This window comes from Zea mays, chromosome 9 (assembly GCF_902167145.1).
Source record: "Zea mays cultivar B73 chromosome 9, Zm-B73-REFERENCE-NAM-5.0, whole genome shotgun sequence".
NCBI lineage: Eukaryota > Viridiplantae > Streptophyta > Magnoliopsida > Poales > Poaceae > Zea > Zea mays.
In genome coordinates, this window is record NC_050104.1 from 53,999,631 (window position 1) to 54,026,552 (window position 26,922).

The 26,922-nt window shown below is 49.4% G+C and overlaps 1 protein-coding gene across 1 annotated transcript; it reads right to left on the bottom strand.

Moving 5' to 3' along the window:
- Positions 1–5,115: 5,115 nt before the first annotated feature.
- LOC100276982 (uncharacterized) lies at positions 5,116–26,057 on the bottom strand. The gene is made up of 2 exons (NM_001196143.1): positions 24,882–26,057; positions 5,116–5,655 (listed from the first exon to the last, which is right to left on the bottom strand). Exon 1 carries the CDS (start codon positions 26,045–26,047, stop codon positions 24,902–24,904), a length of 1,146 nt encoding a protein of 381 aa, NP_001183072.1. The 5' UTR covers positions 26,048–26,057; the 3' UTR covers positions 5,116–5,655; positions 24,882–24,901.
- Positions 26,058–26,922: the final 865 nt, after the last annotated feature.

Consider the following 26,922-nt stretch of genomic DNA (forward strand, 5'->3'; position numbering starts at 1 on the left):
AGGCGTGAGATGGGAATCGGTTGGTACCTCTTGGTCGACGGGCGGTGACGAAGTCACGTCAGGGACTGACTGCACCGTCGTCTCAGGTACGAGGGTGACGCCCAGCAAGTCCTTCGCGAGCGTGATGGCGTCGTCCGTTTGCTTGGGGTTGGCGTGTTGCGGGGAGACGGCACTTGTCTTCGTCTCAGACGCGAGGTCGATGCCCGACGTGCCCCTCGTTGGGGCGTCGGCGCCGTCGACTCGCTCGACAGCCGACGAGGTGTCGCCTCCTGCTTGGCCTTGGTTGCCCCGCCTCCTCCTCCGTCGGCGGGGGAGGGGACGGGGTGAGCTTGAATGTTGTTCTTCCACCACGCGGGGAAGACGTCCTCGATTCCGCCGCCGGCGGGCGGGCTGTCGGCCGCCATTGTCGCTGTCGCACGGCGGGGGAAGGAGTATCATGTCGCAGCTGCCGTCGAGGGACATGAACTCAAGACTCCCGAAACGGAGCACCGTCCCGGGCTGGAAAAGTTGCTGAAGACTGCCCATCTGGAGCTTGACGGGAAGCTGTTCATCAACACGCAGCAGGCCCCTACCTGGCGCGCCAACTGTCGGCGTTTCGAAACCCGGGGGTCCCTGGACCGACGAGTAAATTGTCGCCGCGTGCCCCAGCCCAGATGGGTCGGCGCGAGACGGAGCGCGAAGGGGGGAGGCAGCCGGAGGGAGACGGGCGTGAGAGGTGGAATCCCGCGGCCTTCGTGTTTGTCCCGCGCCCAGGTCGGGTGCGCTTGCAGTAGGGGGTTACAAGCGTCCACGCGGGAGGGAGCGAGCGGCCTCACGCGAGCGCCGTCCCGTCCTTCCCCGCGCGGCCAACCCTCTGTAAGAGGGCCCTGGTCCTTCCTTTTATAGGCGCAAGGAGAGGATCCAGGTGTACAATGGGGGCGTAGCAGTGTGCTAACGTGTCTAGCGGAGGAGAGCTAGCGCCCTAAGTACATGCCATCGTGGCAGCCGGAGAGGTTTTGGCACCCGGTTCGTGTGGTGTCGTGGCCGTCGGAGGAGCGCTGGAGCCTGGCGGAAGGACAGCTGTCGGCGCTGTCGAGTCCTTGTTGACGTCCTCTTGCTTCCGTAAGGGGGCTGAGAGCCACCGTCGTCATAGAGCGTGCGGGGCGCCATCATTACTTGTCTGGCGGAGCGAGCCAGATGGGACGCCGGTCTTGTTCCCCGTAGCCTGAGTCAGCTTGGGGTAGGGTAATGATGGCGCCTCCTGTTGACGTGGTCGGTCCATGCCCTGGGTTGGGCGATGCGGAGGCTCCTCCGAGGTCGAGGTCGAGTCTGTCTTCCGAGGCCGAGGTCGAGTCCGAGCCCCCGGGTCGGGCGAGGCGGAGACCGTCGGCTGAGGCCAGCGCTGAGTCCGAGCCCTGGGGTCGGGCGAAGCGGAGTTCGTCGTCTTCCGGGGCTGAGCCCGAGTCCGAGCCCTGGGGTCGGGCGAAGCGGAGTTCGTCGTCTTCCAGGGCTGAGCCCGAGTCCGAGCCCTAGGGTCGGGTGGAGCGGAGTTCGTCGTCTTCCGGGGCTGAGCCCGAGTCCGAGCCCTGGGGTCGGGCGGAGCGGAGTTCGTCGTCTTCCGGGGCTGAGCCCGAGTCCGAGCCCTGGGGTCGGGCGAAGCGGAGTTCGTTGTCTTCCGGGGCTGAGCCCGAGTCTGAGCCCTGGGGTCGGGCGAAGCGGAGTTTCCCATGGCGCCTAGGGCCAGACTTGGCTGCCGTCAGCCTCACTCTGTCGAGTGGCTCAGCAGTCGGTACGGCGCAGGCGACGCTGTCCTCTTGTGAGACCGGTCAGTGGAGCGGCGAAGTGACTGCGGTCACTTCGGCTCTGTCGACTGGAGGGCGTGCGTCAGGATAAAGGTGTCAGGCCACCTTTGCATTAAATGCCCCTGTGATTTGGTCGGTTGGCGTGGCGATTTGGCCAAGGTTGCTTCTTGGTGAAGACTGGGCCTTGGGCGAGCCGAAGGTGTGTCCGTTGCTGGAGGGGGGCCTCGGGCGAGACGTAGATCCTCCGGGGTCGGCTGCCCTTGCCCGAGGCTGGGCTCGGGCGAGGCATGATCGCGTCCCTCGAATGGACCGATCCTTGACTTAGTCGCACCCATCAGGCCTTTGCAGCTTTGTGCTGATGGGGGTTACCAGCTGAGATTTAGGAGCCTTGAGGGTACCCCTAATTATGGTCCCCGACAGTATTTGAAGCAGTTCTTCAAATTCCTTATGATATGCAGCTGAAACAAGTTCTTGCTAATGGTAAAACGGGAGGGTTCAATGTGGGTGTTGTTCTTATTTTGCCCGAGGGATTCGAATTAGCGCTGCCCGACCGTATTTCTCCTGAATTGAAAGAAAAGATAGAAAATCTCTCTTTTCATAGTTATCGTCCCAATAAAATAATATTCTTGTGATAGGCCCTGTTCCCGGTAAGAAATATAGTGAAATTGTCTTTCACATTCTTTCCCGTGATCCCGCTACAAAAAAAGACGCTCATTTCTTAAAATATCCCATATATGTAGGGGAAACCGAGGAAGGGGACAAATCTATCCTGGCGGTAGCAAGAGTAACAATACGGTCTATAATGCTACGTCAACAAGTATAGTAAAAAATACTACGTAAAGAAAATGGGGGATATGAAATATCCATAGTGGATGCATCGGATGGACGCCAAGTGATTGATATTATACCTCCCGGGCCAGAACTTCTTGTTTCAGAGGGGGAATCAATCAAACTTGATCAACCATTAACGAGCAATCCTAATGTAGGAGGGTTTGGTCAGGGGGATGTAGAAATAGTGCTTCATGATCCATTGCGTGTCCAAGGCCTTTTGTTTTCTTCGCATCTGTTATTTTGGCACAAGTTTTTTTGGTTCTCAAAAAGAAACAGTTTGAAAAGGTTCAATTGTACGAAATGAATTTCTAGATCCTAGGATTTCTTACCATCAAGTGAGAAAAAAGCCTCGATTTCTGGAATTCCTTATTTCTATCTCATGCAAAAGAAGAGGATCCAAGGCAAAGACGAGAACAATAAAAGGAACAAGTCCTTTTAGGAGGAATTGTGGGTCTTCTTAATCCTCTATTGGGCACAAGAAAAAGGCTTTTTTGCCTTTTTCTTGTGTCGATTCTTCTTGTATCGAAGTAAGAATCATTTTTCTTCTTATTTGTTTTGTCAAAGGTTACTATTTATTCTTTATTCGGGTCTGTCTTTTGGACTTCCTTTGCTTAGGTTCGGGCGCGGTAGTGGACAAACAGAGGGAAAGAAAGTATGGCGGGGGACACATTTCTTGTGAGCAAATAGAATTGCTTTACTTTTTGAATTAAGTTCAACTTTGAACTTACAGAAATTTTGTAAAAAAAATCTATACCCTCGCATGGAAGGGTGGTTTTGATTTTTAGGCTAGTTGAGTAGTTTTGATTAAGGTTTTATTAGTTTATTACTCTAAACTAAATCAACGATTTGCAGGATACTTCCTTCACGGAATAAAATATTGGATCCTCTCCCCTCTTTCTTGTTGCTTCATAAGAGTGAATCCATTTTATGGGCGAAAGGCGGGGGGCTTTAAATCGACCGATGGATTGCTTCACTCACTAACATCATTAACAAACAAAAGAATAAATAGAGGGATTCCAACCATCAAAGCAAAGGTTTTCTCTTTGTTATTTTTACAAATAGAAATAGGTAACCAATTTCTAGATTATGGAACAAAACCGCGTTATAACAATAAGAATTCTGTGGGCCCTTTCCACTCTAATCAGATAAAGGGGAGTAAGGACCCGCTAAGTTCCTACTTTTTCATGTTTACAATCTGGATCCTCCGATTACTATAGAGATGAACCCAATCCAGAATACGAACTGTAAAAGAAAACACCTATTAAACCAATCACAAGAATACCAGTTACAGTACCTATCAGCCAAAGAGGAATTCTTCCAGTAGTATCGGCCATTTCCCTACTTTTCTCCATATTTTCTCAAGTGGTCATGCTAGAGACAAAAAACAGTCATGGATAGTTATAAAGATGGTATCCTTCCAAATGGGATAAGAGAATTCTTACTACTCTCTTTCTTTCTCTCAATTGAAGAAGTAATTGGAAAATAAAACAGCAAGTACAAAAATGAGTAATAAACCCCAGTATAGACTGGTACGATTCAATTCAACATTTTGTTCAGTCGGGTTTGATTGTCATAGTTCTATAGTTGGAATTTGGTTTATCGTTGGATGAACTGCATTGCTGATATTGATCCCAAGAAAAAACCCGTGGGTACAGCTAATCCGTGTACAGCCAGCCATCGTGCTGTAAAAAAAGTTAGCTAAAAATTGTCAGTGAAATTAACTAGCTAGCCAATACTAGCTCCATTCACAAATATATGACGTCGTTGACTTTTTCGAAAACTATGACCCTTCATCTTATTCAAAATATTTATTCAAAAATATAAAAGTCAAGCGCAAACTACCTTAAGTGATAAAACAAATCACAAAAAAGTATAAGATAACTCTTTTTTTTAATAAGGAAAATGGTCGAAGTTTTTTTAAAGAAGTTCACGATGTCATATATTTATGAACGGAATGAATATCTACCTAGCTATTAGATAATTTACTAAAAATAGATAATAGTTGAACTATTAGTTAGAGCATTTGAATGTCACCAATTAATTTTAACAACTAACTATTAGTTCTAGCGCATTTAAACACCTCTTTAGAGCTGATTTGGTGGACAGGGAATTGAAGGGGATCCATAGGGAGTAATCCCCTCCTTATTCAATCCATGTGGAAGGAATCCTCTCTATTCAAACTTGAATAAGGAGGGGATTACTCTTCATGGATCCTCTCCAATTCTATGTCCACCAAACCAGCCCTAAATGTCACCAAAACACCGAGGTAAACATGGGTATCAAAAGCTAAATATTGTGCCTCTGTTTTTAACGTAGGCCCCTGTTTGAGGTAGGCCCCTGTTTTTAAAAATGACACTTGGAACAAGCTTGTCCTAAATGTCATATATTTGAAATGGAGTAATAGTCAGTTAGTGACAAAGAAAGAGGGTTAGACAACTCATATGAAATAAAATATAAATGTAATAGAACTCAAGCAAGGACCAAGTTGCTGAGACAAAGGTTTGCATGTCCAACATATTTGTTTCATTGTTATGGGATTAAACCCGCATACATGACAATGTGTCTGTTATTGGTATCCATATCCAATAGCACAAGGCAGACATTCATTCTTATTCATCATCAAATGGTCATTTCTAACTCGTGGATTTATTGAATCCCTGCAACTGTGGCAATCAAATATTACCTTTGGAGCACACAAAACTGATTGCAACCTATGAACAGAAGTAAAGGGCTTCCTTGCAACTTACTACACGCTTAAAATGGAACACAAGTTAATCTTCAAAATTAGAGCATTCTGAAACCAGATTCCAATGCTTGCCAGGTTCATCTCAGCTCATAATTCCACAGAAGCCTCATCGGTTTCTTCAATAATGTGAAGCTGTTGCAGCATGCAAGCAGGAAAACCCAGCAACTACATGGCTGGTGAGTGGTGGGCTGTTTTGGAAGTGCTGCTGCTGCTGATTCTGTATTGTCACAAACAGAAGTTACTACGTTCATTTTCCAGTTTGAAGCTTCATTGTCATCTCCTGTTGCCAACAATAACCTGTTGTACAATAGTACCTTTCATTGATATGAACACCATAATTGTTTATAGGAAAAAAGTGAAGGATATATTCTGATGAACATTTGTAAGTTTGACAATATGGTCTACTAATTTGCAGTAGAACATGCAGTACAATGCTTAATAACCCCATCGAAGAAATGATTGAACATCTTAACATATAATTGTTCACACACAAAAATGAGAAGACAGCAAAGGATGCCTCAATGACATCACAAATAATGAATTGTTTGTTACTGTTTGAGAATAAGATTCATACATGTAGAAGATTTCATTGCTCAGTCAATCTAGGAATCCCCAAGGAGACTTTTGCAGCTAAACTTCAGATTGATCAGATTGTCACATCTCAAGAGGATAAACAGGATGCTGTTCTGGATTTGTATATAATCTGCTAGGTTCGACTGAAGACAGACTACACAATAGACATTGCTGCCCTCCATATACAGCAACATGGTCTTGCGTCCAATGATGAGCCATTCTTGGAAGAGGAAGCACGGGCAACTTACCAAAGGCATGTCATTGGAGAAAGCCCCAGGGCCGATGGGTTTCCCAGGCCATTTTTATAGGTCTTGTTGCGACATTATAAAAGGTGATGTGCTACAGGCTCTTTCAGCTAGTGAGTTTGGTCATGTTTTCAGATATAAACTCCTCAACAGAGCTTTCATAACTCTGTTACCCAAAAAGGTGGATGCCATGCAAGTTAACTACAGACAGAGTAGCCTTGTGTATAGCTTTGCGAAGTTGGTGACGAAAAATCTTGGCCTATCAATTAGTTCCTTCGTTGCCATACTATTGTGCAATTAGACCTTATGTACAAGCGTGCAAATGAGCCTCATGGCCTGATCCAACCATGTCACATTTTACACTTAAACCCTCCCACCACCAGCCCACGTAGATTTATAAGAAAACCCCTAACAAACCAGTTATATCTATGATTAGATCACGATCTAACAGACTATGAAGCTCGCTTGTACATAAGGGCTGATTGCAAAGTAGTCGTTGTCCACTTTGATATCTACAAATCAAAGTGCTTTTGTGTGAGGAAGAAATATTCATGATAACTTCTTATTTGTCTAATAAATGGCTAGGAGTCTCCACAAAAAGAAGCCACACATCCTCCTGAAGTTAGACATTTCTAAAACTTCTAACCCAGTTTTTTTATCATTCTTGTTGGAAGTATTACAACATTTGGGTTTTGGTTGGCGATGGAGGAATCTCATGTCTGCTATTATCTACCTACTCGAAGTAGATTATTTTGAATGCAGACCCTGGGGGATCTATATCTCATCTCCAGACTTCATCAAGGAGATCCTTTGTCCCCGATGTTGTTTATATGGATGTTCTTAATTCCCTAGTGAACTATGCTGTTGAAATGAATCTGCTGCAACCACATGCTGTCCAAGGAGCCAAGCATAGGGTCTCTTTCTATGCAAATGATGAAGTAGTGTTCCTTCGGCCTTGAGCGTTGATCACCGTACTATCATGTTGGTGCTACAAATTTGTGGTCATGCCTCAGGTCATAAGATGAAGACAAAAAGTTCAGTGACACCCATTCAATGTTCAGAGAAGGATTTACTTCTCAGCTCCAATGTTCAGAGAAAGGCAGGCCTGGTGCAACTGTCAAAGACATCAGGACCTAGGGTACCGAGCCCTTGACTACGTAGTTCGTAGCCACGGTCTGTCGTCGCCGGCAAGGTTTTGCCCCTCTGCCGTCGACTTGTTGGAGAAGACAGAGACGGGAGATTAGAATAATGATCTTGCTTAACTTCTCAATCTCTGGTTACAGGAATATATGGCCAAGGGTTTTAACCAATCTCTCCTAGACTTAAGGAATAAGGATAGAAACCAAACTCTCTTTCCAACCAAACTCTCCTAGACTTAAGGACTAAGAATAGAAACTAATCTCGCTTTCCAAACTTATCCACTCGTGGTGGCCTCCTCCTGCACGCGAGCAGCACATTTTGTGGCACGATGCACGTCACGGGGGCGCATGTACGTGCACCCCCACATGATATCTCCCCCTGGAGACCTAGATCGTCCTCGAGCTGAAAGTCGGGGTACTTGATGCGGAACTCGTCGAGGTCCTCTTACGAAGCAGACTGCGTCGGCTCGCCGCGCCAGTGGACAAGTACCTGACGAACCCCACACGCCAACCAAGCTTGCTCGACACGCAGTGGCTCTGGAATAACTGTGTCGTTGTGGATGGCAGCCAGGGTTGGGGCGAGGCCAGAGGTGCGTCGATGAACTTCTTGAGCACGCCAACATGGAACACATCATGAAGTCGGGCCCCAGGGGTAGTTCCAAGCGAACAGTGACATCGTTGATGATCTCGACGACGCGCTAGGGTCCCACAAATCGGGGCTTCAGCTGGGTCATCCTAGGTAGGGAGGACGTGGTGCGCTGCCGGAGTCGAAGAAGTGCCCAACCGCCCACCTGATAAGAGACCTGACGATGCTGACGGTCGTAGCGGAGCTTATGGGACACCTGTGCCTGCTCCAGGTGGCGTACATCAGCTAGGAAGGCCTCGCGAGCGAGCCTCCATGTCCTGGGCGACGGCGGCCACCCGCATCTCCCCTGGCCCATAAGAGTGGATGGAAGGAGGGTCACAGCCATAAACCACACAGAACGGCGTGTCCGGAGTGAGGTCTGGTACGCACTGTTGTAGGCGTACTCGGCCCACGACAACCAGCGCAGCCACTGGCGAGGACGATCTCCGGTGAAGCAGCGCAGGTACACCCTGATGACCCGGTTGGCGGCCTCCATCTGGTCGTCCGACTGTGGATTAGGGATGGCAATTTTACCCTCGAGTTCGGGTACGAATTTGTACCCGCGGGTCTTGCTCGTACCCGACCCGTGATAAAATCGGGTCGGGTACAGATATTTTTTGCCGCCCGCGGGTTACCCGTGGATATCCGTAAAAACTGAAAAACTAGTGAGCATGTATCATGAAGACTTAAAGTGTTCTCATATTATGTTCTGTATACATGTGTTGACGCATAATCCATGTACGAATAAGTTTTCTAGAATTTTTGTTGGTTATGATTATATTTTTTTGGAATTTTTCTGTATTATTTTTAGATATATAATATATATGTACCCGCGGGTACCCGATACCCGACGAGTACGGCACGGGTACAGTTTTTACCCGCGGGTACGGTTAGGGCTGGAAACGAGCCGAGCTGAGCTCGGCTCGGTGCAGCTCGGTGGCTGACCGAGCTCGGGTCGGCACGGCCATTTCACGAGCTGAGGAACCAGGCTCGGCTCGACTCGAAGGCGGCTCGCGAGCCGGCCCGGCTCGCGAGCCACACCCTGTGATATTATATAATTGCATTATATAGTGAATTATTAGTATATAAATATGAAATATATAGATATCATTCATTATTATGAGGAATCTAAATTATTAATTGTCATATATTTATCATGAAACGCTAAGGAACAAACTGACAATCTATAAAATTAGGCAATATCCATCATTAGTTTACATATTAAGTAATTTGACACAGCTCGCGAGCCGGCTCGCGAGCCTGAACGAGCCGGCTCGGCTCGGCTCGGCTCGCTACGGGAACGAGCCCAAAAGGCAGGCTCGCTCGAGGCTCGCGAGCCGCTCCGAGCCGAGCTGAGCCGCTTCGAGCTCGAGCGGGCTCGCGAGCCTCGAGCTTATTTTCCAGCCCTAGGTACCGTCAAGGGCGGGTATTTATTATACCCGTCCGTTGCCATCCCTACTGTGGATGGAAAGCCGATGTCATGTGCAGCTTGGTGCCCATAAGCCACATGAGCTCGCGCCAGAATGTCGAAGTGAACATTGGGTCTCGGTCGGAGACGATGAATTGTGGAACGCCATGGAGGCGAACAATGTGAGCGAAGAAGGCCTGCGCCACCGACTCCACCGTGTACAGATGAGCGAGGGGAATGAAGTGGCAGTACTTGCTGAACCAGTCAACGACGGAGAGAATGGATGTCTTCACGTTCACCCTGGGTAGCGCTTCCACTATGTCGACCCAGACCACCGACCATTGTTATTAAAACGTCATTTAAACATCGTTTAAACGAGAAAACGTGTTTAAAAGTTGGAACGTCAGAACGTTTTAGGTTTAGGGCGTAGAACGTCCGTTTCGAGTGTTTAAACGACGTTTAAGCATCCAAATAGCGTTTTAGGGCGTTTTAGACGTTCTACTCGCCCTGGGCCTTTAACATTTTCTAGGTCACTTTCCTGGGCACTGCCAGCGCTGGACGGGGCGCCCTCACTCCCTCAGCCAGCCGCAACTCTGCTCTCCTCTCTCCTCTCCTCAGCCATAGCCGGTCGTCGCCCTCCTCTTCTGCGCCGGCCGCAGCTCTACTCTCCTCTCCTCAGCCAGCCGCCGCTCTCCTCTTTGCCAGGCAGCCAGCCGCTGCTCTCTCGCGCCCATGGTAGCCCAGCCGCGCCCACAGCAGCCCAGCCGGCAGCCGCTGCTCTCCTCAGCCTGAAGACCACAGCAGACTGCCCTCAGCCCTCCACGAACTATGGCACTGCGCCCACAAAAGACCATATTGGTGAGTACTGATTTTGTGCAACCATATTGCCCAACAGTGAATCAATCATTCAAGCTCTATTTGCTCAACCATATTGGTGAGTACTGATTGTGCAACCATATTGCTCACAGTGAATTTCAATGGCAACAAATAGTGAGGCAAATGACTCCTATGACCCACTCAAAGATGAGTCACGAAGGCCAAAGTCAAATGATCCAGGATGATCTTTTTATGCTATTTGGTTTGTGAACTCAACTTATGTATGAACTTATTCTATATTTGAATTTCTATGTCAAGTCTGAAAAGACGTTTCAACATTCGTTTAAACATTTAAAAGTTAAAAAGTTGGTCCATAACGTTTTAACGTTTTACCGCTTTAATAACCATGGCGCCGACGGCACGAGTAGCGGCATCAGCAGCCCCACTGGGTGTAGATGCTCCGACTTGTACCGCTGACAAGTAGGGCACGACCGCACGAATTCCTACACCAAACGACGCATGTTGGGAAAATGAAAGTCGCGACGGAGGCGATGAAGCGTGCGATGGACACCCTCGTGCCCATCCTCATGGACAACCTCCATGATCTCTTGCAACAGCGGTGAGGTGGGTGGGATGTAGAGACGCCCCCTGTAGGTGACCATGTCATCGACTACTGTCCAAGGCGCGGTGCGTGTACCCGCACGAACCTCATCGTGGATGGCCACCAGTGCCGGATCAGTGGCCTGCACATGACGAAGGCGGCTGATGAAGTCGAAGCGAGGTGACGAAATAGCCAGTAAGGCAGTCTCCTCCATGTCACGGCAGGAGAGGGCGTCAGCCACGATGTTGGTCGACCTAGACTTGTATTCAACAGTGAAGTCGAAGCCCAACAGCTTGCCGACCTAATGGTGTTGCGGGATCGTGGCAAGTCGTTGGTCGAGCAGGTACTTCAGGTTGTAGTGGTCCGTCTTGACGGTGAAGCGCCACCCCCACAAGTACGGTCGCCAATGTCATACGACCTGGACAAGACCAATGAGCCCCCGCTCATATGCGGCGAGCGAGCGATGGTGCAGCGCCACCGGCCTGCTAAAGAAAGCGATGGGATGGCCTTCCTGAACCAGCACCATGTCGAAGCCATAGGTCCACGCGTCGCACTCGACAACGAATGGCTTGGCGAAGTCCGACAGTGCCAGTACTGGGCCAACGTCACCGCCTCTTTTAGGGCACTAAAAACCGTTGATGCATCGTCGTTCCAGGTGAACCCCTCCTTCAAAAGAGCTGCGAGAGGAGCAGCAATGGTGTCGTAGTTGTGGACGAGTATCCCGCCAGGACAAGGAAGCCGCGCAACGCCCGCGTCGAGTGCGGTTGAGGCCAGTCCTGGATGGTTTGGACTTTAGCCGAATCTATGGCCACACCGGCCGTGGATATGGTGTGGCTGAGGTAGGCGACAGCGTCCACACCGGAATGGGAAAGGCGTCCTTGATGGTGATGGTGTTCAGCGCGCGGTAGTCGACGAGGAGGACCGGGGACGAGAACTCCCCTAGCTGTTGCGTCGAATAATCCCCTGGTCCAGCATGGACGCACATTGACCCACCAATTCGTCCTTGTCTAAAGTGGGTATTCGTACGATCGAACAGCCATCGATGGCGCCCCAGCACCAAGGTGATGTTGTGGTCACGGTTGCGCGATGGGGCCACGCCGTGCGGCTCGCCAAAGACATCGTCGAAATCCGCCAAGAGCTCCTCGAGAAGCGAGCTGCTAGCTGTGGTCGTGCTCACGGCTGGCGCACGAGGGCTCGCTAGTCCTTGCCAGCAGAAAGCGAGGCCCTGGTATGTGAAGGAGACCGAGCGGTTGCTGAAATCCGACACGATCGGGCCAAGCACGACGAGCCACCGGGTGCCCAGGACGACATTGTATCCCGCCAAGGGCATGACGGAGAGATCAGCGGGGAATGAGACGCCACCAATGGTCAACGGTGCGTCACGGATGACTTCGACGCATGCGACACATTCGCCGTTGGCGACCATAGCCGTGAGGCGTGGTTGGTGTTGTAGGAGGCAGTCCGGTCCGAAGGGCAGCGACCTCCGAGATGAAGTTGTGGGTGTTGCCGGAGTCCAACAAGGAGACGAGGGATCCGGATCCGAGCCCGACCTCCAGTTGCATCGTGTCGGTGAAAGCGACCCCGGCTAGGGTCCGGAAAGAGAACACGGGCACGTCCTCAAGTCCCATGTCCCCAGCGGTCTCCGTGTTCGCCCCATCTTCCTCCTCAAAACCCTCGAGGAGAAACAGCCACTTGCACACACGGTTGTGGCCCCCGGTGAATTTTCATCACAATTGTAACAGAGCCCTTGACGGTGACACTCTTCTTGTTCCGCCTAGGTGAGGCGTTTGATGGGGTGGCCCTCGACGGTGATTGTCGCGGGAGTAGGCGCTTTGGCACCCAGCGGCACGAGCAGAGCCAGTCGGGCGACCGGAGTCGACAGCAGAGGGTGTGGTAGCGCTCTAGCGGCCGGGCGGTGTACTGCTCTAGCAGTTCGAACTAGCGAACCAAGCTCATGGGACTAGGGGTTTTGGATCCGGACGTCGATGTTGAGCGGCGGTTGAAGACCACCGGTGAACAGCTGGACCTTCTACGCCTCTTCAAGCGTACCAGCACGAGGGATGAGCGCATGGAAACGATCTTGATACTCGGCAACCATGCCCGTGCGCGGCATTCAGCCAATTCGACCAGCAGGGCAAAGCGCAGTGGTGGCCCACAACGCAGGTTCAACAGCTCCTTGAAGGAGTGCCAGGACAGGGTGCCTTCGTCCCTCTGGACCATGGCGTACCACATCTGCGCGCCCTCCTCCAAGTTGTAGGAGGCCATCCATACCTTCTCCATGATTCGATGCTGATGGAAATACGACTCACAGCGATTGATGAAGATCAGAGGATCGGTTTTCCCGTGATAGCGGGGAAAATCCATCTTCTGGAACCTTGGTGGGCGATCATGGTGGTGCTACCCATTGTGGACCCCAAGGCCGCCCGATGAGGAAGCAGATTTCTCCGTCTGGAGATTGGCCATGGTCGTCTATAGGGACGCCACAGTCGTGGCCAAGGTCTCGATCATCATGGCAAGATCGGCGGTGGTCGGTTCAGACATGGCTAAAGGGATCGACGTAGTGGCTGATGGTGGCGAGCGGGGTGGGCTGAGTGGTGGCACAGTGGTGGGGGGATGTTGCGGCGGTGGAGCGGTTGAAGACGAGGAACACCGGGTATCCGATACCAGGTTGTCAAGGATGTCAAGACTTAGGGTAGCCGGCCCTTGACTACGTAGTTCGTAGCCACGGTCCGTCGTCGCCGGCGAGGTTGTGCCCTTCTGTCGTCGGCTTGTTGGAGAAGAGAGAGACGGGAAATTAGGATAATGATCTTGTTTAACTTCTCAATCTCTGGTTACAGGAATATATGGCCAAGGGCCTTAACCAATCTCTCCTAGACTTAAGGAATAAGGATAGAAACTAATCTCTTTCCAACCCAACTCTCCTAGACTTAAGGACTAAGAATAGAAACTAATCTCTCTTTCCATACTTGTCCACTTGCGGTGGCCTCCTCCTCCTGCGCGCGCGCAGCGCGTTCTGTGGCGCGACGCACGTCACGACGGCGCCTGTACGTGCACCCCCACATGACAACAACAGTGAAAGTTATCTCACTGAGACACCAGGTCACAAGTTCATAAAAGCATCTCCATATTTGCAGGAGAAAGGTTTGCCTCGGTTTATCCTTTCTCCAAACCCCACTCATGTGGGAACCTCCGGTATTGGGTCTGCCTTGCTATGAAAGGTTTCCCTTGCACTTACATTGGTCTATCGCTCACCAGGTCGCGGGTTCATAACATCATCTCCATATTTGCGGGAGAAAGGTTTGCCTCGGTTTATCCCTTCTCTAACCCCACTCATGTGTGAGCCTCTGGTGTTGGGGTTGTCTTGCTGTGAAAGGTTTCCCTTGCACTTACATTGGTCTACCGCTCACAATACTAACCTACAAAGTCCAATCTATTGCCACTAGTGAATAAGATCGCTGGTCAACTTCCAGGTTGGAAGTCTTCACTCATGAACAGGGCTGGAAGATTAATCATGGCAAGTACCATGTTGATAAACACTAGTATCCATCACTTGATTGCTTTGGTTTTTGCCAAAATGGGTGTTTAAAGCAATTGATAAGTGAAGAGAGTTTCTTTGGAAAGGTGTGGTGGAAATTGTCTAGTTTATTGGGAAAAGGTTCAACACCCTTTGCAGTACAGTGGGTTGGGTACATATGCTCGAAACTTTGAACGGGGCTCCGTGTATCAGGTGGATGTGGGCTAAGAAAACAGACAATCCACGACCTTCGATGGGATTACCTATCCAATTTCCGTAAAATACCCGAGTCCTTTCTAGCGTCGCTGTTGTTTGTATATTGGGCCTTGGAGAATCTATAAAATCCTAGAAAGATCGCTGGCTACAAGACTACTGAGCTTGCCCCAACCTGCACAATTTGGTTCTAAATGGATAATAAAGGCTACGATGACTGCTCAGGCCCTCAACAATTGTGGATGGGTGGAAGACATTAGAGGTGCTCTATATGTCTAGGTCTTGGTCAAATATTTGTAGGTCTCGGATCTGGTTGATGGGGTCTTTTTGAAATTTGAAGCAATATACATTTGAAGTTGATATCAGTGTCTCTACATTGGCTTTAGTCACTTCTTTGATGTTTGTGAACCAACACAAGGAAGTAATGTTTCATCAAGATCACCATGAACACCTCATTAACAGGGAGGGGATCACCATGAACACCTCATTGCACATACTGATATCACATCAAGATCACCATGATCACCATGAACACAAGGAAGTAATGTTTCATCAAGATCACCATGAACACTACGTTATTTGATGGATTTAATTGTATTTTGATGATTTTCTACGACAAGAAATTAATAATGTATAAAGTCTCAAAAAATCATGAAACTTTACGGAGGCACAACATATGTTCCTATATAACCATAAAAAATGTTTGGATCATAAGAACTATAAGATGCCCGCGTTTCTTCCATTTCATGTTCACTTATTTGTATGAGTTACATGTAAAATCACTATAAGTATCCAAGTTTCAACATAATCAGTACTTTACTTTATCATTTTCATACGAGGTCTTTATCTTCATATAAAATGTTTATTTGTTTTTGTAACTTATTTCCAATTTTTGAGTGAAACTAGAATATTTTATGAATTTTTAATATTGCGGTGTTGGTTCTACAATGTCCTTGTAATTAGTAACTTTGAACTGCATGATGTCAATTTTATGGGTTTACTTTCCTACATTTGATCTATCATATACATGATTATGTATTGCTTAATTTATGTATTTGTTGGGTGGTTGGACAATTAATATCATCGGAACGAACTACCCGACAATTATCCGGTACCTACCCGAGTAGTATCTGTTATCCGTTTCTTACCCGCCCGGATTATTACCCGGTCCTGTCCTGTATCCGTCCCGAATCTTAACTACTCGTATCCGGTTCCGTATCCGAGAGAAATACGTTAGGGTAGGATACGGAATGACCCTGTATCCGGCTGTATCCGTCCCGTTTTCATCCCTATCAGTAATCAGTAGAAATAATCAGTAATTGCTTATGCATGGGGCACACCTTGCACTCTGGGTAGGCAGCAAGGGGTTCAAATTTGATGCGAGATAAAGTGATAGAAATATGCAGCCAACACTTAGATTTTCCTTATCCTAAGAAGAAGAATAAACATGCAATTATAAGATGCATAGATAATCCTACAAGGGACTGAAGTACCTGAATTAAAGTCATGGTGACAATGAAAACTTGTTTGAATTGTTCATCACATGTCTTATTTTGTGTTTATCGGATAGCCAGGTGGGTTTATATTGGTACCAATTATATAATTTCACTCAATTTAATTGTTAGAATGGCTATGACAATCCTTACCTTTCCTTCATACAAAAAATACACAATAGAAGTATGCAAGATTTGTACAGCCTCTCCTTACACAATTTACCTTAAATTTTGCAGCAACACGCAGGGAACTCACCTAGTTATTACATTACATATAATAGGGGTAGGGGTATGGAACTATGGATGGCCACCTTATACTGATTTCCTTTTTGGTACTAGTGTCCCTAGGTCCATGCACGGATAGTAGAACAGAGGGGCAGTTGCAAGGTTATTGATAGATTGCAAGAAAACCAGGCATGAATTAGTAAAAGGCTAAAAGCACTGCCTTAGTGGACTGCAGTAGGGATGAAAATAGGACGGATATTTCCCGATATCTGTCCACCCCGAAAGGGACAAGGCCTATATGGGTAGTAAGTATCAGAATACAAAAAAATAATATCCTATCGCATCCAAATCCAACTACTCAAAATCATATTTTTATATGTATATGAGACAAGGTTTTAAAGTCGTCCAACTAATCACGATTAGTTGGCCTTATCACTAGAGCGAGCTCGATTAGGGTCTCCGACTCGACTAGGAAACGATTAGTCGCCCTAGTTGTTAGAAACCACGCTGGAGAGACAACCTTCAGCAGGTTGCCGACGAGCTCCTACCTCCCAGGTTAGTCTCACACACACGCTCTCTGGAATCTCAGAGACAGAACACAGGTGGTTTTGGTGGCGCCCTATTGACTGCCATTACTTAGCCTCTTTTTTTCTTGAATGCGCAGGAGGACTGCGCATCTTTATATATTAGAGAGAAGAAAAACACCCACAAAGGGCAAAAATACAGAACACAAACATACACCCGAACACACACACACACACTTCTAAAGAACACACCAGGACAGGGAGACCTGCCACGCAGGACCCGACGTCTACAGAGCAGAAACCCGGTCAGCCAAACCAATGCTCCCCAGCTGCTTGGCTCCAGCTAGAACCCAGCAAGCGAGCTCATCAAGGAAGGATCTCAGCACCTTCGCAATAAACCAGATTGCTATATATTTTATTAGCCTCTAAGGCTATATATTTATAGACCATTACATGGAAACAAACTAACCATTACAAGGAAATAAACCAGACTGCTATCAGCCCTGATCCTGCCGACCAGACCTGTCCATATAGCACTGGACTACTACCATATTAGCTATTTCCTAAAACAAAATAAGTAAACTGGCACCAATCAAGGATTACTTTCCTATCAATCTCCTCCTAAGCCTTGTGGTGCAATCTGTCTACATCCACCAGACCGACCTTAGAGCGCAACTCTTGAAACTTGGTCTTCCCAAGCGGCTTCGTCAGGAAGTCCCCCAACTGTTCTTCGCTTCTGATGAAATCCACCTTGACCTGCCCATTATTAGCACACTCCCGGACAAAATGATACTTTACTTCTATATGCTTGCTCTGACCATGTAGCACTGGGTTCTTGATGAGAGCAATGCCTGATTTGTTGTCCACCTTGAACATTGGAGCTTTCCTTGATACTCCTTGTACCCCTGCCAGTACCCTTGCTAGCCATAATGCCTGACAAGCTGCATTGGCAGCAGCTATGTATTCTGCTTCACAGGTTGACTGAGCCACCACCTTTTGCTTCATTTATGTCCAAGTAACTGGACTATTGTTCAGGAAGAAGATTACTCCAGTCGTGTTCTTCCTGCCATCATCATCCCAGCATAATCACTATCACTGTACCCAATCAGCCCAACCTCCTTTCTTCTCTTCCTGCAAAACCGCAGACCCCAATTCTTGGTCCCCTTCACGTACCTCAGGATGTGCTTTACAGCCATCATGTGATCTTTGTGTGGTTCTTCTAGAAACTGGTTGACATAACCCACAGCAAAAGCAAGGTCAGGTCGAGTGTTGACCAAGTACCTCAAACTTCCTACTACGCTTCGGTATATAGTGGCATCCACCAGGGGTTCAGTACTTAGTTTGCTCAGCTTCAACCGTGTCTCAATGGGAGTCTGACACGGGTTGCATTCTTTCATACCATTCCTCTCCAGAATTTGTGCTGCGTAGGCTCCTTGGATGAGAGATATTCCCTCCTTGTTCTGCCTTACTTCAATGCCCAGATAATACTTCAGTAATCCCAGGTCTGTCATCTTGAAAACAGCTGCCATCTCTTTCTTGAATAGATTGATGTCCTCACAATTGGTTCCAGTGATTATCAAATCATCCACATACACTCCAACCACCAACTGTGATTTGATGTTTCTCCTGAGATAAATAGCAAGCTCTGAACTGCTCTTCCTGAAGCCAAGAGACTTTTCAATCCAGGCTCGAGGTGCTTGGTGTAGCCCATATAGTGCCTTCCTCAGTTTGAGCACCTTGTGCTCTTTGCCAGTGACCACAAAGCCTGATGGCTGCTACACCTATACTTCTTCACCCAATTCACCATTTAAGAATGTTGATTTCACGTCCATATGATGCACTTCCCACCCAACCCTCATGTGATGCAAGTGCAATAAGCAACCTCACTGAATCAAGCCTGGCTACTAGAGCAAATACCTCATCATAGTCAATACCATGTTGTTGTGCATATCCCTTTACTACCAGTCGTGCCTTGTGTTTGGATACTGCACCTTGCTCATCCCTTTTCACCTTATATACCCATTTGAGACCGATTGCCTTGCGCCCTAGAGGAGATATGCAAGTGTCCAGGTCTGGTTATCTTCAATTGATTTCATCTCCTCCATGACTGCTTTCCTCCAGCTCGGACTCCTTTCTGCTTCACCAAAGGAGACTGGTTCATCAGCACTTACTGCATGTAACTCCTCATCTAGCAGCCTCCTTGTTGCATAACCGGGTGGAGTTGTGGATTCAAGTAGTCCATCAATCTTGCGGAACCTGAGTGGATCATCTTCTGCTCGATAGGCATCTAGATATTCATCAATATTTCCCTCCGGTGGTTAAGCAAACTCCACTCCCTGCATCTCATTCTCCTCTTCCGATACATGCCCTGCATCAACATGAGGGGTCAGAGGGGACAGACCCCCAGCAGATTGCTCATCTTCAGATTGCCCAGCGGCTTGCTCATCTCTAGATTCCTCAACTGTTTCTTCTTCCTCAGGATGTGTTTGCTTCTTGATGGCATATTCCATTGTAAACACATCATGGTCTTCATTGGCTGAGATGGTGTCGCCGTGGGTTTCGCAGACCCACTGGGCCTGCTCATCGAAGATGGCGTCCCTTGAAACATGGACGCGCTCGGTGATGGGGTCGTAGGCGTGGTACGCCTTCGTGCCTTCTTCATAGCCGATGAAGATCATCTTCCTTCCTTGATCCTCCAGCTTCTTCAGATGAGGTACGGCGTTGCGGACGTAGACGATGCAGCCGAACGTCTTGAGGTGGTGCACTGCCGGCTTCTTGTCGTGCCACGCCTCAAATGGAGTCATCACATCTACACTCTTGGTTGGGCACCTGTTCAAAACATACACAGCTATTTTTACCACCTCTCCCCAAAACCAACCAGGGAGTTTCTTCGCCTTGAGCATACTCGTTGTTGCTACAACAGTCCCATTCCAGCGCTCCACTACGCCATTCTGTTGAGGACTGTACGGCGCAGTGTGTTGTCGGTGAACATCACCAGCCGCACAATACTCCGCGAACTCATCCGAGGTGAACTCTCCACCTCGATCAGTTCGGAGTGTCTTCAGCTTGAGTCCAGACTCTCCTTCAACTTGCATCTGAATTCTTTTCACGGCATCAACAGCTTGGTCCTTTGATGAGATGGCAGCCATCCACATGTATCTGCTCAGATCATCCACCAACAGCAAGAAGTATTTATTACCTATTGGTGTCATTGGTGTAATGGGACCACACAGATCACCATGCACCAAATCCAAGCGCTGCTTCACCCAGTATTCGCATGTGCCGAGAAGGAGGTGTGCTTCTGCTTGCCTGCCTGGCAGGCCTCGCACACTCTTTCAACCTGTCCGAGCTTGGGCAAGCCTTGAACCAATTCTTCCTTCTCCAGTTTTCGTAGTGCAGCCATATTGACATGGCCAAACCTCTCATGCCACCGCCAGGCTACTTCATCTTCACGACCACGCACTTCTAGGCACACAGGCCGTTGTATCTTCAAATGGAGAAGATACAGCCTGTTTTCAACCCGCACTATTCTTGCCAGTAATCTTCCATCAGGTTCCTGAATATGCATCACCCCATCATCAACATGGATCTTGTACTTCGCTTCATCAAGTTGCCTAATACTAATGATGTTCGTTGTCAATCGGGGAATGAAATAAGCGCCAACAAATGACCGGGTCTCGCCATTCTTGCACATGAACTTGATGGTTCCTCGTCCCTCAATCCGAGCCACCAAATTGTCACCAAATCGGACAGTGCCCAGCACTTTTGTGTCAAGATTAGTGAATACAGCCCTGGATCCAGACATATGGTTTGTGGCTCCAGTGTCCAAGATCCAGGTTCCCTCCTCCAGTTTCTCCTCTTCTTCACGCTGCAGAAACACCTTCTCCCTGATCTCTAGATGAGAACCAGACATCTTGCAGCATGATTGAAGTTCTAAGGAGGATTTTACCGGGAACGTTCTTGCGACAAGAAGTGTAGCCTCCTCTTCTTCTTGGACAGCATGTGCTTGCTCCTTCTTGTGCTTTGATGGACACTCGCGCGCCCAGTGTCCCATCTTACCACACCTTCTACACTCATCACTGGTGGCCTTTCTAGACGGTGGCCCACCTGGTGAGCGCCCTCCTCGGCCACGATACCCTCCACCACGGTGCCCTGATCCTCCACCGGAACTGCTGTCAGGGTGGTGCCCGACTTCCTTCTTGCGTCGGGCATTCCACTCTTCTTCCGTGAGGTAGAGTCGACCAATGTAATGCAGTGATCCTGGGGCCTCCTCAAAGGCGTCTCCCAACCATGTTAGAGATAGAGAAGGTTGACAGATCGAGCAGAGTGGTGATGGAGAGGACGATTTGCTTGAACCGCGACGGAACGCTGCGAGCAATCTTCTCCATGATCTTCTCTTCAACGCCAGCTCCAAGGGTGGAGAGTTCCGCTGCCATGCCATTTAGGCGCAGCGTGAAATCTTCGATGGACCAACCGTCGTTGAACGTCGCCAAGTCAAACTTCCTCTGAAGTAGCATGGCAACAGTCTTCTTCATGCGATCATCGCCGACACGCAGGTCTGCAATGGTCTTCCACGCCTCCTTTGTCGTAAGCTTATCAGCGATCGAAGACAACATCTCTGGTGGCACCACGCTGCAGAGAGCGTCGAGTGCCATCATTTCTTCATGAATGTCTGCTCCTCTATGCTCGATGACGTCCCACAGCATCCTCGCCCTCAGCTTCACCTTCATCAGGAGCGCCCAGTCCGAGTAATTGGTCTTGGTGAGTGTGGGATATCCACACCCTGTACTCACCTCACGGATTACTCGTTGGACCACTGCTCCGTCTTTGGAGGTGTCGTCGCTGGACTTATTAAATGTCGCACTGATGTCAACAGTCTTCCCTGATGACATCTTGGCACCCCTTGGCTTTGATACCAATTGTTAGAAACCACGACAGAGAGACAACCTTAAGCAGGTTGCTAGCGAGCTCCTACCTCCTAGGTTAGTCTCACACACACGCGCGCTCTCTGGAAACTCAGAGACAGAACAAGTGGTTTTGGTGGCGCCCTATTGACTGCCTTTTCTTAGCCTCTAAGGCCATATATTTATAGAACATTACATGGAAACAAACTAACCATTACAAGGAAATAAACTAGACTGCTATCAGCCTTGATCCTACCGACCAGACATGTCCATATAGGACTGGACTACTACCATATTAGTTATTTACTAAAACAGAATAAGTAAACTGGCAACAATCAAGGATTACTTTCCTATCACTAGTCGCTGACTAATCGCGATTAGTCGTCCGACTAGAGGTAATAAGCGACTAGTTATGCCTATTTTGGGCCACTAATCCGGTCTTTGTTACATGGGCCAACCCACCATCTGTACAGCACAAACACTGTTTTGTCGTACCTGTACCAATACGGTACACGCATTACGCAGCTCACAGTCGTGCGTGCACCCTTCTCCAGCGTCGCCGCCCTTTCTCCAACGCTGTCGCCCCTTCTCCATCGCACCGCCCTCCTCTCATGTCGCCCTGCTATACTCCGACGACCCTCTACATATGCTCCTAAAGTCCTGACCTCCTGTTGTAGTCACTGACAGTAGCCTACAGGTTTGGCATTCTAATAATTCCTAGAGTTGAAATCAGTGTGTTGTTGTATAATCCAAGGTAAGTGATCTTTACCTTTTACTTTTAGTGAAAACATGCTTGTGTAGTTATATTGTGATATTGTCAATAGATCTGCTTATCTGCGATATAGTGTATTTGTCGGCGTTTCGAACCCGGGGGTCCCTGGACCGACGAGAAAATTGTCGCCGCGTGCCCCAGCCCAGATGGGTCGGCGCGAGATGGAGCGCGAAGGGGGGAAGAAGACGGAGGGAGACAGGCGTAAAAGGGGAAACCCGCGGCCTTCGTGTTTGTCCCGCGCCCAGGTCGGGTGCGCTTGCAGTAGGGTGTTACAAGCGTCCACGCGGGAGGGAGCGAGCGGCCTTACGCGAGCGCCGTCCCGTCCTTCCCCGCGCGGCCCACCCTCTATAAGAGGGCCCTGGACCTTCCTTTTATAGGCGTAAGGAAAGGATCCAGGTGTACAATGGGGGGTGTAGCAGTGTGCTAACGTGTCTAGCGGAGGAGAGCTAGTGCCCTAAGTACATGCCATCGTGGCAGCCGGAGAGGTTTTGGCACCCGGTTCGTGTGGTGTCGTGGCCGTCGGAGGAGCGCTGGAGCCTGGCGGAAGGACAGCTGTTGGGGCTGTCGAGTCCTTGCTGACGTCCCCTTGCTTCCGTAAGGGGGCTGAGAGCCGCCGTCGTCATAGAGCATGCGGGGCGCCATCATTACTTGTTTATCGGGGCGAGCCAGATGGGACGCCGGTCTTGTTCCCCGTAGCCTGAGTTAGCTTGGGGTAGGGTAATGATGGCGCCTCCTGTGACGTGGTCGGTCCGAGCCCTGGGTTGGGCGAGGTGGAGGCTCCTCCGAGGTCGAGGTCGAGTCTGTCTTCCAAGGCCGAGGTCGAGTCCGAGCCCCTGGGTCGGGCGAGGCGGAGACCGTCGGCTGAGGCCAGGGCTGAGTCCGAGCCCTGGGGTCGGGCGAAGCTGAGTTCGTCGTCTTCTGGGGCTGAGCCCGAGTCCGAGCCCTAGGGTCGGGCGATGCGGAGTTCGTCGTCTTCTGGGGCTGAGCCCGAGTCCGAGCCCTGGGGTCGGGCGATGCGGAGTTCGTCGTCTTCCAGGGCTGAGCCCGAGTCCGAGCCCTGGGGTCGGGCGATGCGGAGTTCGTCGTCTTCCGGGGCTGAGCCCGAGTCTGAGCCCTGGGGTCGGGCGATGCGGAGTTCGTCGTCTTCCGAGGCTGAGCCCGAGTCCGAGCCCTGGGGTCGGGCGATGCGGAGTTCGTCGTCTTCCGGGGCTGAGCCCGAGTCCGAGCCCTGGGGTCGGGCGATGCGGAGTTCGTCGTCTTCCGGGGCTGAGCCCGAGTCCGAGCCCTGGGGTCGGGCGAAGCGGAGTTCGTCGTCTTCCGGGGCTGAGCCTGAGTCCGAGCCCTGGGGTCGGGCGATGCGGAGTTTCCTATGGCGCCTGAGGCCGGACTTGGCTGCTGTCAGCCTCACTCTGTCGAGTGGCACAGCAGTCGGAGCGGCGCAGGCGGCGCTGTCCTCTTGTCAGGCCGGTCAGTGGAGCGGCGAAGTGACTACGGTCACTTCGGCTCTGTCGACTGAAGGGCGCGCGTCAGGATAAGGTGTCAGGCCACCTTTGCATTAAATGCTCCTGCGATACGGTCGGTCGGCGTGGCGATCGGGCCAAGGTTGCTTTTTGGCGAAGACTGGGCCTCGGGCGAGCCGAAGGTGTGTCCGTTGCTTGAGGGGGCCCTCGGGCGAGTCGTGAATCCTCCGGGGTCGGCCGCCCTTGCCCGAGGCTGGGCTCGGGCGAGGCGAGATCGTGTCCCTTGAGTGGACCGAGCCTTGACTTAATCGCACCCATCAGGCCTTTGCAGCTTTGTGCTGATGGGGTTACCAGCTGAGATAAGGAGTCTTGGGGGTACCCCTAATTATGGTCCCCGACAGTATTGTTGTCCTGCTACAGCTATACACACACACACACATATGGTCTTGTTATAGGTGGACAACTATAGGATGACTAGGAGTCGACTAGGCTCGACTAATCGAGTGAATCGACAACTAAACGCGATTAATCAACTTATCGGTGCTCAGGCGACTAGAGTTGACTAGCCGAATTTAAAACCTTGATATGAGATAGGTATCAATATCCGAATGCTCCATATCCAGTTTTGAGATCTGAGAAAACATATGGGATATGGGACAAAATGCAGGATCACTGGTATCCGTCTGTAACCGATCTGGTTTCATCCCTAACTGCAGTGACAAAACTAGTAAAGAAAGCTGGTACAGTGATCTACATGAGGAAAGAACTACATTGCCTAAGTGTGTGATATTGTCTTAATGACATTTCATGATTAATAAAGATTTGCATCATCATCTGACCTCGGATGACATTTACCAATGGCATTTTGTGGCTTCAACATCTTCCATCTTTGCAGTAAAATATAAGTAACATTTACTTGAACAAGTGACCAACAGGCAACATTGAAATTGCACTAAATGCTGCACTTCATTGCAGAATGGCACGGAAGGAATTCATTAAAAAAATTAGTACCTCAGAATGGTATAAGCAGTCTATTTCATAGGAGCTACCCCATTACCATCATGATCAGCATCTTCTATGTCCATCCCATCATACATTTTCGGGCTTGCAACATATTCATCTTTTGCTAATTTGCTTGAACTCCTTTTACTATACTTCTTATAGGGATCCACCAAATCATCCTTCTGTGTAATCACATGAGGACCTTTTCCTTTAGCTTTCATGCTTTCCTCAGTGCGTTTACCTTTCACACATTCCAGCGCAAGAACCACTGTGACAGAGGAATCAGAATTCCTAAGGCCCTTTAATACCCTGTTGCAACCTGGTTCTTCTTCATCAAGCTGAGCCATCATATTTGTTACGCAAATATCCTGATTTGTGTTGCAAATCCTACTAGCAACCCCATCATTCTTCCCCTTGGCTGGATCGGCAGAGGCACCACCTGAACGTGAAATCCTCTGTGATCCATTCATTGCCAGGTGCAGCTGCAAAGCTAACTCTTCGTCCGGCAGAACTGGAACATCACTGCCCCTTCCGACCAACCCACTGCCGCCAACAGCGTCGTTCCCCCGCTTAGAAGCGGGCTTCACCTCCACAGCCTTCCTCAGAGCGTTCTCCCTGGCAACGGATGTACGATCCCAGATGCAAGCATCCAGATTCAGCCCCAAATTGAAGCCCCCGTTCTTCGATCTCACGGTGGGACGGCAATCGACGCAGAGGAAATCCTCCACATCGACCGGCTGGATCACGGCCGTGCGGTGTTCGGCAGGGATACAGGATCGATGGACATAGCGGTTGCAGCGGCGACAGACGACGGCGGAATCCTCGGGCGGCAGGTTGTCGAGGGAGAGGCAGTAAGAGCATACAGCGCCACAGCGGACCAGGGAGAGGCATTCGGCGCAGAGGAGGACGACGCGCCATAGGGAACTGAGTGGACAGAGCGGGCGGCGCTTGGGCCTGGCCCCCGGCTGGGGCGTTCGGAAGCGGAAGCCGCAGCAGTGGCACTGGCTGAGATCGGGCAGGCGACGCGCGGGCAGTGGTGGCGCAGGTGGTGGCAGGGGCGGGCGAGGGGCAGCGGCGCGGCGACGCGGGCGGTGCTTAGAAAGGAGGCGGGGCGGCGGAGCGGGGTGATCGGCGTCGGAGGCAAGTGCGTTGGGTGCGTCTTGCTCTTGCACCATTGGATGAAAGCGTCACAGGCTCAGCTTAGGGTTTGGGAGTGGCGTGGTCCGACTGGGCTTTCGGCCTTTCGCCTTTCGGGATGCGGTGGGATTCTAGCATATATTTAAAATAAAACACAAAATAAATCGTAGAACATATAATTAAGAAAAATCTATAATTCGAATAAAGTATATAAAATATGAAACAAATCATATCTTGTAAAAAATAAAACTGTATAGATTAAACAAATTAAATAAAATGAAAAAAATTAAAAAAATATATAGTTCAAAATAAAACTACTACTCATCATTGTCATCACACTTCTCGAATTTTTTTCTTCATTTTCTATTTTTTAATTGTTTAGCCAACTTTTTACGATCAACGTATGGATCTTTTTCATGTCTTCATTCATACTTGGTTAATTGTTCGTATAATTTTGTTTAATTTATCTTCTCGCTAGCCTTGCTGAGTTGCTTCATTTTGGTCTTCTTGTGAGAGGTTTCATTGTTGCTCGTTACTAGCACTTTACCCTTGTTGCGCTCTTGCCCTATCTCCTCCACAATAGAGCATGGTGTTTCAATATTATGGGACAATATGGAGCTATAATCCTCCTCCACACTGAGGCGGATCGTATGCTCATCGCTAGAGTCGAAGTCATCATGTCGTATGCACCACTTTGGTTGATGATGAAGATCACGTCATATATGCTCCAACTTGAATTCAGTTTCACCAGGCTTATCGCGGAAGGTCTCCTTTACCGCTTGGAGCAGCTGACCATCATGTGATCCGCTTAGTCAGGTCGTAGACAAGCTGTTGGGGCGAAGGCGAAGACGCTACCCTTCGCTCCACGCCTTCGTCGCCTCGCTACACCAACGAAGACCACGCCCGAGTGAGC